The 12,118-nt window shown below is 31.4% G+C and overlaps 1 protein-coding gene across 1 annotated transcript; it reads right to left on the bottom strand.

Annotated features, from left to right (window-relative positions):
* Nucleotides 1-2,014: 2,014 nt before the first annotated feature.
* LOC133295619 (glycosyltransferase BC10-like) lies at nucleotides 2,015-9,750 on the bottom strand. The gene is made up of 11 exons (XM_061494465.1): nucleotides 9,398-9,750; nucleotides 7,851-8,359; nucleotides 7,126-7,224; nucleotides 6,322-6,422; nucleotides 6,148-6,219; nucleotides 5,924-6,014; nucleotides 5,369-5,449; nucleotides 3,946-4,005; nucleotides 3,747-3,869; nucleotides 2,879-2,917; nucleotides 2,015-2,796 (listed from the first exon to the last, which is right to left on the bottom strand). Exons 2-11 carry the CDS (start codon nucleotides 8,232-8,234, stop codon nucleotides 2,668-2,670), a joined length of 1,179 nt encoding a protein of 392 aa, XP_061350449.1. The 5' UTR covers nucleotides 8,235-8,359; nucleotides 9,398-9,750; the 3' UTR covers nucleotides 2,015-2,667.
* Between the last annotated feature and the right edge of the window lie 2,368 nt (nucleotides 9,751-12,118).

Raw genomic sequence — 12,118 nt, 5'->3', positions numbered from 1 at the left:
ATATTTAACTGATCACTTTAATTTACCCAATATATATAAATAGCACAATATAATTATTAATATAATATGTGACCCACAATAATTATTAGAAAATATAATTTTCTAACAAGTAATTGAACCAGATGGCTTATTTGAGGCTGTCATGGCACCTAGCTAGGAGTGTGCATGGATCAGGTCGGGTTGAATTTTTGTGCTGACTCAACTCAACTTGATTTTATAGGCCAGGTATTTTGACCCAACCTAGTTTAATTTGATCCAAGTCAGATCTGACCCGATTTAATTTTTTTTTGAACTTGGTCAGATCTTACCTGACTTGGTTTCTAAAATGGGTCTGACTTAATTTCAAAATCGGGTCAAATCTGACCTGACCCGTTTTTTACTTGTTTCAAAACTTTTTTTTATTTGATTTTTTTATAATTATTGATTTAATTTTTAAACTTAAGTAATTTTATTATTTATTTGTTTTAAAATATATAAATTATATAATAAAATTGATATTTGTTGAATAAATATCAATTCTTCAAAAAAAAAGTGCTAATATTACTATTCTATGATAGTAATCAGTGTCATGGGTAGCTAATTCTAACTTATAATTGATATTTGCAATTAGCAATTATCATGATTTTATTGGATCACCAAAAAACTCCAAATTAATGATAAATTAAAAAAAAAACAATCCAAACATAAAATTATCCCATAAAATAAAAAACAAAAGCAGAGATGATTCAATGATTCATTAAAGTATGAAAAAAAGAATCCAGTGATCCTAAAAACAAATTGCTGAGTAACGGTGTTTTCAACTTATAACCCATATTTTGATTAAATATGATGAGTAATAAATAAAAAAAGAAGAGTCAAACCAGAGATAGTTCTTGAGCATATTGCAGCAGGCTATAGTTACCGTATCTTTCCATACGTTTTCTTAATGAGAAGTGGTCATCCACAAATTGCAATATGATGAGCGTCTGGTTCACTCTCTAGTTCACAAAACTTTTACGACACTAAAAAAAGAAAGCCCCAATTGCAAACCTCAGTCCAAATTTTAAGAACCCTAACATTGCAATTTCAATGAATTTTAAGTGAATGAGAGAGAGAGAGAATGGGAGAGGAGAGAACCCTCAACCCCTAAATCGCTGATTTTTTTTTTTTTTTTTTTTGCACATAATTGGTATGGATCAAGTTTTGGGTCAATGGGTCAATTATTAAAATAAGTTAGGTTTAAAATTGATCCAAATAAAAGTGGATCAGTAATTAAACTCAGTTAAAAAAAAATAGGTATTTATAGATTAGGTTAAAGTCAGATCAAAGGCATAGCAAGTGAACTAATTTTTTTCACACACCTAATGCCACCAATTTATTATACCTACCAATGACAACTTCAAAAAAATATAAATAAATAAATAAAAATAGAATCCAGTGTAAATGTCACACTTCTTTGGTGGTTTGCACATGGTTAACATTGAAGGAGTGTGATGCTAGTTTTCTTTGTATTTTAAAGTTGCAATGACCTATAAAAATTAATAATATATGTATCGAGAAACTAAAGTTTAGCTCAACATGTCTTTTCATTTCATTTTATTTTAATTTTTAATTTTAATTTTATCGAGGGTATTACATAAATAGCATTTGATTTTCTTTGTAATATTTTAATAAAATATTAATAATTCAAAAATAATTTGAAATTTACATTTCAAATGATTGCATCCAATGGGATGAACTTCATTTTTAATTTTTCATTAGGATGAAGAATCGCATGAACTAATTCCAAAACTCGCAGCTTAATAAACTTGGTGGAATTAATCAAACTGACATAAACAAACACGTGTAAGCTAGTTTGAAGGCAAGTGGTAATAATGGCTGAAGTTATTTTTATTGAGTTTTTGGCCGGTAAGGAGGAACTCCAGCCCCGAGCAAACAAAAATATTTCTCAAGAAGTACATAACCAACAAATATTGGTTTTTTTTAACCTGGTCCACTGGCCGAAAGATTATCACATTGTTAGTTTCTTGGTCCATTGAATCAGGAGTAAAAGGTAGCAAATAAAAAAACTACTGCAGTTGAACACATCCATAAAATACTGTTTCAAAATTAAAATATAAATTACACATTCCCATAGAAAATTAAAAGAAATCTTGGCACAACGGTGAATGCTATCATCATTCCTCTAGCAAGTTGTCTTGCAAGGTAATGCTACCTACTACTCTTCCCAGGATACAGTAAACTTCAAATCCCTAATTTAAATTGGATCAGATCTGACAAGAATTCGCCAGCAATCTAGCATCAAAGAGTTGTGCACAAGAATTGACCCATGAATTTCTAACATGCGTATTTTTCAGCTAAACAATTTGGAAGTTTTACAAAGACCAACAACCACAATATGAGTTGATGAGTCCCCCAAATTTGTAATGCAATTAAAAATCTTTAATAACCCCATAATGGAAGGTGGGGAATAAGTCAAGCTCTCAGATCCCAAGGAAGCAACACTAAATCTTAGCCTCCTGTGCATACATAAGGCCACCATAGCTGTAATGCCAGTACTTAGCCTTGCACTCAATATCTGCGGCTGGCAGGCAATCAAGCCTCAATAATTCGTGCCCTATGGAAAACCAAGATGGGGGCCGAAAGCAACAACTGATCCGACCAAAGAATTGATCAAAAATTACTGGCTCAAGGTGATGAATAATTAGACAAAAGATGCAATAAACTGTCCAGTGCTCCATGAGTGAATTTCCTAGCAAATAGGTAACATGGCTTCTGAATCCCATTCCTTAAGCAGGGCCATCTTTGCACTTCTCTCTGTAGCAACACATGATAATATGTTAAGTTGCTTAATGCATTTTCAACAAATTAGGATCAGAAGAGCTCTCAGATAGCATACCTTCTCATCACTAGTGACGTGCACACTAACGTCAATGGACTGCAAATATAATGGAGTTATTATAAATTTCCATGAGCTCAACTTGAAAACAAATTTAAAAAGCAATTCGACAAGTAAAGAAGATATTCATCCATTTTTTTCATACAATGCAAAAAGGGAAGCTTCAAGAAGTTGCTCAAATGTCATGACTGTACTACATAACACAATTGGTGGCAGGAAGAACTACAAAAGACGCTGAGAACATATACAAAGAATCAAAATACGCCAACTTGACGAGACTTCCTGTACTCTTGACAACTTCATAAATAATTGAAGATAATCATATAAACAAACTTGCATATTTAAAGATACAGGCTACACTATCATATCAAGGAGAATCTTCCACATAATGTCATTTTTTTAATTCCCAAAAGTCCAATGTTTCATTTTTGGATTTTATTAATCTCCTTTGACATAAGATAATTATCTTATGTTGTAGAGAGAAAATAGGTGAGTCTCACCATTACAAGAAAAAAAAGAAAAAGAAAAATGTGGGGTGCGAAAATCGAAGTGAGAAAAAATGAGAGAAGTTGTCTTATGTGAAAGGAGAGTAATATTTCCCTTCATTTTTACTAAAAATAAAAGAGGAAAAAATGGTCTAACCACAAATTCCCAACTTACACTCCCTGCTATATTTTAGGAATCTTTTAAAATGCTACCATTCAAAAGTTTATATTCATTTTTAAGATTTCAAAAAGAGAGAACAATGTCATGCCTAAAATGAGATCGGATTTTCTCATTACACCCACATCACAGATGCCACCTCTTTCAGTATAAAAAAAAAAGCATATTGTTTATTGCATAAGTTACAGTTATAGTAGCACTATACCGTAATATTTCTCAAAAGCTCATACGTAACATCCTGAGCCCTATAAGATTTTGGATGCCATTTTCTCTCAGACCAGTCAACATGAGTTACTGACCAGTTTGCAATTCCACCAGGATCGACAATCTAAAACAGAAACGTAAGCCATTAGCTGACAGTTGAAAACTGTTCAAAATACTTGTATTACAATTGAAATTCTCACCTGGAAGAAGGTAGGTAAGTAATGCTCATCAGCAATGCAATTTTTCCCTTCCAAACCTGGCTGTAATATCAAGAATAATCACATTAAAAGTTTAAAAATTATTAAATTCATACTTGTAGACATTCGACTATATACATAAATAGGTATAAATATGTTTTTTGTCCCTATTATTATACCAAAGTTTGGTTTTAGCTTCTCTAATTCTTGATTTTCGGTTTGTATCCCTTATTTTTTAATAGTGAGCACTTTTGATCTCTGCCATTATCATAAACCTGTTAAATGCTGATGTGTCACTTAACAGTGAATTGGGAATCTGTTTCACTAGTGGACACTTGATGAATCTATGTAACAACAAGGACCAAAAGTTTTCACTTTTAAAAAACAAGGGACACAAACTAAAACTCAAATTTTACATGGATTAAAACCTTGCCTGCCACGATAAGATGTTTCTTTTCTAGTTTGAGCAGCAGTGCATATCTAGTTTATAACATTCTGAACATCAATAGAAGAGGCACACGTGATATGCAGGTTGGAAAAAAAATCGAATTTTTTAAGTACTAACTAAGACGATAAGAAAGTTGTACAGAAAAGCATAAAAACTGCATACAAATTACAAACTGTAATATATTAAATATGAAATTTCTTAAATAAGGAAGTGAATGCAGAAGGTCGGCTTTCATAGTTTTTCAATATGATAAATTTTCCATTTTTTTTTTTTAATTACAGTAAAAAAAACAATTTTTCTAATGAATCCAATTCTTTATGATCGAGAAAAAAGAAGAAATAAACACTTCTTTCAAGGGAAGGAATATAACAGTAGGCTAAAGCTTAAATTTTTATCATGTAAATGTACATGATGATACAAAAATTCAGGTAAAACAAAGAATGCAAAATCACAACAACATTTATTCACTGAGTGTTGCACACATAATCCTCTTATGCCCATCTCTGTTAAAGTGTAGTACCACTGATGCTTTTCTTTTCGTAAGGGTAAAATAGGAATAAAGCTAGCATTTTCAAGTTAAACCTTGCATCAAGTTTTCACTACATATTTTGGAGAAAATTGATTCAATACACCATCATTATGGGAAGAAGGAACTTAATGCAGAATACATATATTGCATAAAAAAATTATTAAGGAAATCAAATGCAAGAGAATGAGGACAAGCCTGTGCTCTTGTGTGACCAAAAGGTTGTACATGAGGGAAATATGGTTTTTAATCATATACAAAAGGCACATAGTGAATAAGCCCGCATCTTGAACCTAAAAATAAAATACTAAACTAGCTTGGTTTGATGACTGTGCCAGTTTAAAGCAAATATGTTTAAATAAAAAACTTAAGAAAATTACTAAAATATTAAAAAGGATAAATAAAAGAAAAATGTTTTGAATTTGACTAGCAACAATATTTAATAACTACACCTGACAGTGAGCCCGAAATTTTGAGTAATACAGGTTGTCAGCCATAACTATAACAGCATGCTGCCGCTTCATAGAAAACCACTGCATGAGGAATTTAACAATGAAACAGGGACATCTAAATAGATGACATTTAAATGAGCTACACATTAATATTTTATGAATACAATCACGTTACAAATGGGTGTTTGGTGACATTGAATCGCAGTATGACGCAGATCGCACTATAGAAAAGTAAAAGGAAGTGGGGTATTCAGGCAAGAACAAAGAATTACTTCTGTAACATAGAGAATCTATTCACCACTATATTTTAAAATAAAAGACTCGACTCGAATACTACCATGTGTTGCAGCTAACGCACTAGTAAAGCCTATTGACATAAATCATGGCTACCTCCATTTATCCAACTGTTATCTTGTGAAAAGGTGCAATTGCAAAATAAAGTAGCCTAAATACTAGGTTCAAATTCCACATTCTTTGTATAATAATAAGCAAGTTTCTTTTTAAAATACTGAATTCCTAGCAAGCAGCAGCGAGAAGATTTAAGAAAAAATATACCTGTGCACCCTTTCTAAAGTCCTTCATCTCAACTTCAGGTAACATGCGCTCTGAATACCTGCCATTGCCATGAGGACCAGGATCCCTAAAGCTAATAAGAAAAACGGAAGGGTGTATAAGTCAAGGACACCAAATTGATAACAGAAAGCAGAGACCAGAAGAACAACCAACTCTAAAAAAAAAACACACACACACAGGTATACACCATCCAAAGCATGACGTACCAGTCTACAAAGCTGATATTTGTATACATCAGATAATCAAAAATATAATCAAAATTATATAGTGGCACACAGCTGCAAAACCAATATAAAAAGATCAGAAACTAAAATTAATAAAATAATGCAAATTACTTAGCAATAAGAACAGAATTAATAGTAATCTCATAGACCATTTACCTATCAGAAAGTAATACAAATTGCTGGTTATCAGGATCTTGTAGGGCATTTGCCAGTAGTCGTCTCTCAGCATCAACCATAGAAATTTTCCCCCACACCACCTACAATAAGGCAACAGATCAGCCACTAACTAGAAAACCACATATTATTGGAAACAACTGATAGTTGCACTTGCTACCACTATTGCTACTTTTAGAACAGATAGTGTAACTTAAAAATACATTCAGAAATTATTTCATAAAAGCAAAAAAAAAAAAAAAATACCAATGAATGAAAACGGGATATATTGATGAAGCATTCTACAAAAAAAGAAAAGAAAAAAGAGTAGATATACACATGTCAAACCACACTGAACTAGCTGGCTTCTAACATTATGTTAGACTTCTAAGGTAAAGTAAACAAATACACTGTAATCCCAAATCTCATTTCCAGTTAGCAAGAAAGAAAGAGTGAATTTAGGGCTTTAAATTACCAATGCAAAATATTGGCATCCAAGATGACCAGTCCGATGTACCTACTACAACATTATATTCCAAGACAAGTGTATTAAATAGTTTCCCTGTTGATCTCTCAAGTCGATAATAAGTCCAAAGGAGGCTTGGTTTCATTTATATTTAGGTCCTCTAAAGTAGGAGGTTCACTTCGTTCATTACTTTAGAGGGTGCAAATAAAACACAAATTAAAGAGGAAAAACAAGAAGTCACATACATTTAAACAACAATTTTCATTAAAGAACATAAACATACAAGATGATACAATTGACAGATTATAGTAAACTGAACAATTACAAGACATGTTATGCACCTGGTCACTGTGTATATCCCGATTAACAAAATAACGGCTCACATGAACTGGTTTAGTCTTAGATGCATGCACATACACAGAGAATTTCCCTTCATGACCCTGCCAAAAAGGAAAAGAGCATTCTTCCAGGTAAGTACACACTAAATATGAACATGAGTAGGAAGAAAAGACAACCAATCAATGAAATTGGAAATACAAACGAAGCTGATCATTGTATCATACATTTATCAAGAATTTATGTGTAAAACATATTTCACATCCTCTGTTGTCTATTTATGCAAATTAATATTTCTAGGCTCAAATACAAAACCAAAATAGTACTTTCAACTAAGCACCCAAGGCAACAATATCCAACTTGGGTATGTACAACACTATCCATTGCTTTCAAATGCAATTTTATATATTATTTAATTTTAAAATGGACCTTCAAATCCAATTAAGCTAAATCAACAATTAACTCTTTGCCTCTCATCCCCTAGAAGAAGAAAAACCACCAACAAATTTCATGCAAAGCACTTGTTCAGTACTCAGCTAAGAGTGTAAACTACTACCCTTGTTTATCCTTCCAATTCCATCTCACTATCCCAACAAAAGGAATGAAATTTACAAATTCTATCAAGTCTCAAGTCCTAACAACCTGATGCTTCTTCACCTAGCACTGATAAAATGCATCAAAATAATTAAATAATAATAACAAATAAAATAGACCAGTTACAAATTCTTACTTGGAAAAACTTATCCCACAATTTTTCAAATGGTAGAGAACCAGGTGACAAAAACATGAAGGCAATTTTTGGTTTTTTTGGAAGAATTTGCGGTGCGTTCAAAATATCGCTAATAACAACATGTGATGCAATCTCATCATCTGTGTATTGCCTTGCAGGAGCAGGCGGAAGCCAATCAGCAATAGCCTTGCACCCTCTAGAAGTAAAGACGTAGCAAGCTGAACTGCTTTTTGGTGGGTAAATATAAGCACATATTAGAAACACACACACAAATAAAACCAAGACAATAATCCACATTGGCTTCTTCATGGGAGGACGGGGCCGAGACCCAGGCATGATCTGCATATCACTCAGGCCTAGACGCCAACCTTTTTCTGTCTTCATCTATTAAAATGAATCACAATTTTCACCCCCAACAAATCTCCACGCATAATCAGCACTCATCGAGCACACATGAAATCAAGAAAAATAAGCTACAAGAAATCTTCAACGGATTGATGCAGAAAAATCTGAAATCAAAACACAAAAGGAAAATACATTAGCAAACATGACAACCATTCAAATCAACTTGCATCCAGACCCAGACAGATATGCATGGTGCATGCCATACAAAAAGGGAAAGAAACCATAACATTGACAGCAATAACTCCAGATTCTATCAGAAACAAATTTTAGACACAATGTTCAACCCCACATAATTCATAGAACAAAAAAAAATAATTGGATTACAAGTTCCCAACTTCAAGCAATAGATGCAGAGATCAAAATATCTGAATATCCATTAGACAATCCTAACAGACTAGCCATCAAAGTAGTGAGGAGGAGACACTGATCTGTAAGGTTAAATCTAAAATCACATGCGATTGTCCAAAACCGATTATAAGCAAAGTGATACTTCATTAACATTTAAAATAGAAAAATATATATATATACAAAACTCACAACTCCACTATGATCCCACGAAGTCCAAGTTCCTAGATCATAAGGATGGGCAAGGTAAGAATAATAGATGACGAACCCCATGTTCAAAGAGAGAAATGGATGCAACTCTAAAACCTAAAATCATATAACAAACCCCATACCCAGCATACCTTTCCAGAGTAACCAAACAAGACAACAGTTAGCAGTCAGAAAAGGGAATATTCGAAACATGAAAGATACTAAGCATAAGCAAACATTTCATCTTATAAATAAATACAACACAACCAATCAATTCAATGTTTTGGAGTAACCCAACAGCTAAAAAAGCCTCAATACACATTTCTTCATTTCCAAAGAGTACAAGTAGCTGAACTCAGCACCACATGAGTATCCATCCAAACCAAGACCCGGTAAAAATTCAAATCCAAAACAACCTGTTTGGTTATCGAGAAAATAGTGAAACAGAGATTGAAATTGAAACAACTTGCAAAACACTAAGCAATCTCACCTAATTTATTCAAAAAAAAAAAAAAATTCCATAACCACACAATTAAACGAGAACAATTTCAAATAAAAAATCCTATCTATTTTTCTGTGTAAAAGCAGTGAGAAATGAGTGGTGGTACCTGTAAGGATGAAGATCGAAGATTCACGTAAATCGAAAGATCTCTTAGAAGAAGAGAACTGAATGGGCGTTGAAAGATCTAGGGCAAAGGAAAGAATCAGTGGAAACCATGCACAATCAATCAATCACAATCACAAACACAAACACAAGAGGAAGAGTATATATGTGTGCGTGTGTGTGTGTATGGAAGTGTCTCTCTTTCTGCTATTTGGTGTTGTGAGTGTGAATTTGTGAATTGATTCCTTCATAACACGAATCGTTCCATTTCTGTGCTCTCTGTTTTGCTTTCTCTCTCTAAAACCCAAAAGTGAAATCGCTGTCTCAGACCAAGACGAAGTAACAGTCGTTTGCAATTGGCCAACGTTATATGTTTTTTCCATTTTAATAATAATAAATAATATAAATAACTGGGATGCTATACTTAGCATTTGGGAGATTATTTTCGTTTTTTATACATGAAACTGAAAAAACAAATCAGCAAACTGTAAAATAAAATAAAACAAAATAAAAACTAACCAAACCAGAAAAACAAAAATTATCTCATTCTTTTTCTAACATGACAGCATTTGTCTGAAGCAACAATTTTAACGGAGCAAAGAGACCACAAAGATAGACTCCTGTGGCAAAGACGAAATTTGCGAGATTAATGTTTACATTTGTTTTTAGGGAAGGGTACTGTAACAACTAAGTTATGTTACTACTAAATTACTACTAATCAATTTTACCGTTAGATCGATTATGTGGATGCAACGGTTATATTTACTTTCATCTTTGTATGGTAATGATTTTCCAAATTTAATACTTTATATTTATTTCTACTTTTGTATTGTTATGATTTCCCATATTTAATGCTTTCATTTTAAATATTGGGAATCATAACCATACAAAGATGAAAATAAATATAACTGTTGGATCAACATAATCCATCTAACGATGAGATTGATTGATAGTAACATGGTAATAACATAACTTGGTTGTTACAATATCTTTCCCCTTGTTTTTATTTATAATTTTTTTTATCTTAATCAAAATTAAATTAATGATTATAAAATAATATTATTAAGAATAATTGATTTATTTTAATTTACAGATAAAAAATAATTATAAAAGGCTATTAAAAATTATAAATATAATTTCTCCTTATAATTTAGAAAGAAATTATATTTACAACATCTTTATCCTTACAATTACTTTTATTATTGTTGAATTAAAATTAAATTAACGATTACAAAATAATATCAAATGAGAGACATTGATTTGATTTTTGATCAACAATAATAAAAATGATTGTAAGAGAAAAGAAATTGTGAATATAACTTTCCCTACAATTTATTATCACTTTTTTATTATTAAATTAAAATAAAATCAACAGTTATTTATTTAACCATAACAAAAAAATTATTAAGTATAACCTATCACCATAAATTATATTTAAGTTAAAGATATTATTAAAAGACAAGAAACTCCTTTCATATCTAGTGTGCAAAAAATAGTCTCGTGTGTTTTGAAGTTTTTTAAATTTCGACCGGTTTCGGTTGATTCAACATTAATTTCTAATCGGATATAAACAGATCAAGTTATGATTTCAAGTTTTTCCCACCATTTTAATCCCTCGTTAAATATTAAAAAAAATTAATTCTTTAAGACTCACTAACATATTTTTACAATGTATTTTCTTTCTTTTTTATATATAATTACAAATTTACAATGTACTTGTAAAGAACCTTGGGATACACCACCCAAAAAGCTAGCTCAAGGGGTGGAAGTGTCCAAGGCCTTATAAAGGCCATATTAGTTACCCATCCAATCAACGTGGAACTATATATCTCAACACGCCCCCTCACGCAAGAGCCCTTTAGGCTAGAAACGTGGAAATTGCACAAGCCCATTTTTTGTTTACCTTTTTGTGCTTTTTTTTATTTTAATTCCACTTTTTTTAAAGCGGGAGACGGTGAGGCTCTGATACCATGTAAAGAACCTTGAGATACACCACTCCAAAAGCTAGCTCAAGGGGTGGAACGTGGAAGTGCCCAAAGCCTTATAAAGGGTCATATTAGTTACACATCCAATCAATGTGGAACTATATATCTCAACAATACTTATTGATATATATTACCGCATCATGCGAGTAAATTTTTAGTATTGCGTATTAAATTAAAAACACATACTTCCTTGTTAAAATTAAAAACACGCGAAGTAAATGTTATAAGTCTCTGCTTTAATGAATAGAGTTCTCATGTACTAAAAGTTTATGGGTATGTATCCAAAAACAAATTATGGGTATTACGCATGCTATAAAAAAAAATAAAAAAAAATCTTTAAAAAACATACTTATAAAATATCAATATATACGTTTTGGTTAATCAAAAAATTTATTTCTTAGGATATAAAATATAGGAGGGTTACATTTATAAAAAATATTTATAAACTCTTACAAACTATACTATGTATTAGAGGTGGTACATTATGTGCTGCACAATGTACTATCCCTAGTACATAGTATAGTTTATAAAAGTTTGTAAACAAAAAATTTGTAAATATAATTTTTTCTATAAAATAATAGGATTTATTATTTCTTATATAATAAGAAAAAAATTTATTTTCTATACACACAAAAAAATATGTGAAATTCATATTTTTTTTTCGTTATATAAACTTTATCTACTTTTATATATGTGTAAAAAATTATATTTATCTCCTGCGACAAAATAATAACAATAGG

Source organism: Gastrolobium bilobum, unplaced genomic scaffold (genome assembly GCF_033153095.1).
Source record: "Gastrolobium bilobum isolate Gb01-03AN ecotype WA unplaced genomic scaffold, APGP_CSIRO_Gbil_v1 utg694, whole genome shotgun sequence".
Taxonomy (NCBI): Eukaryota; Viridiplantae; Streptophyta; class Magnoliopsida; order Fabales; family Fabaceae; genus Gastrolobium; species Gastrolobium bilobum.
Note: the sequence above shows the minus strand (reverse complement) of the source record. Positions and strands in the feature narration are given on the sequence as shown.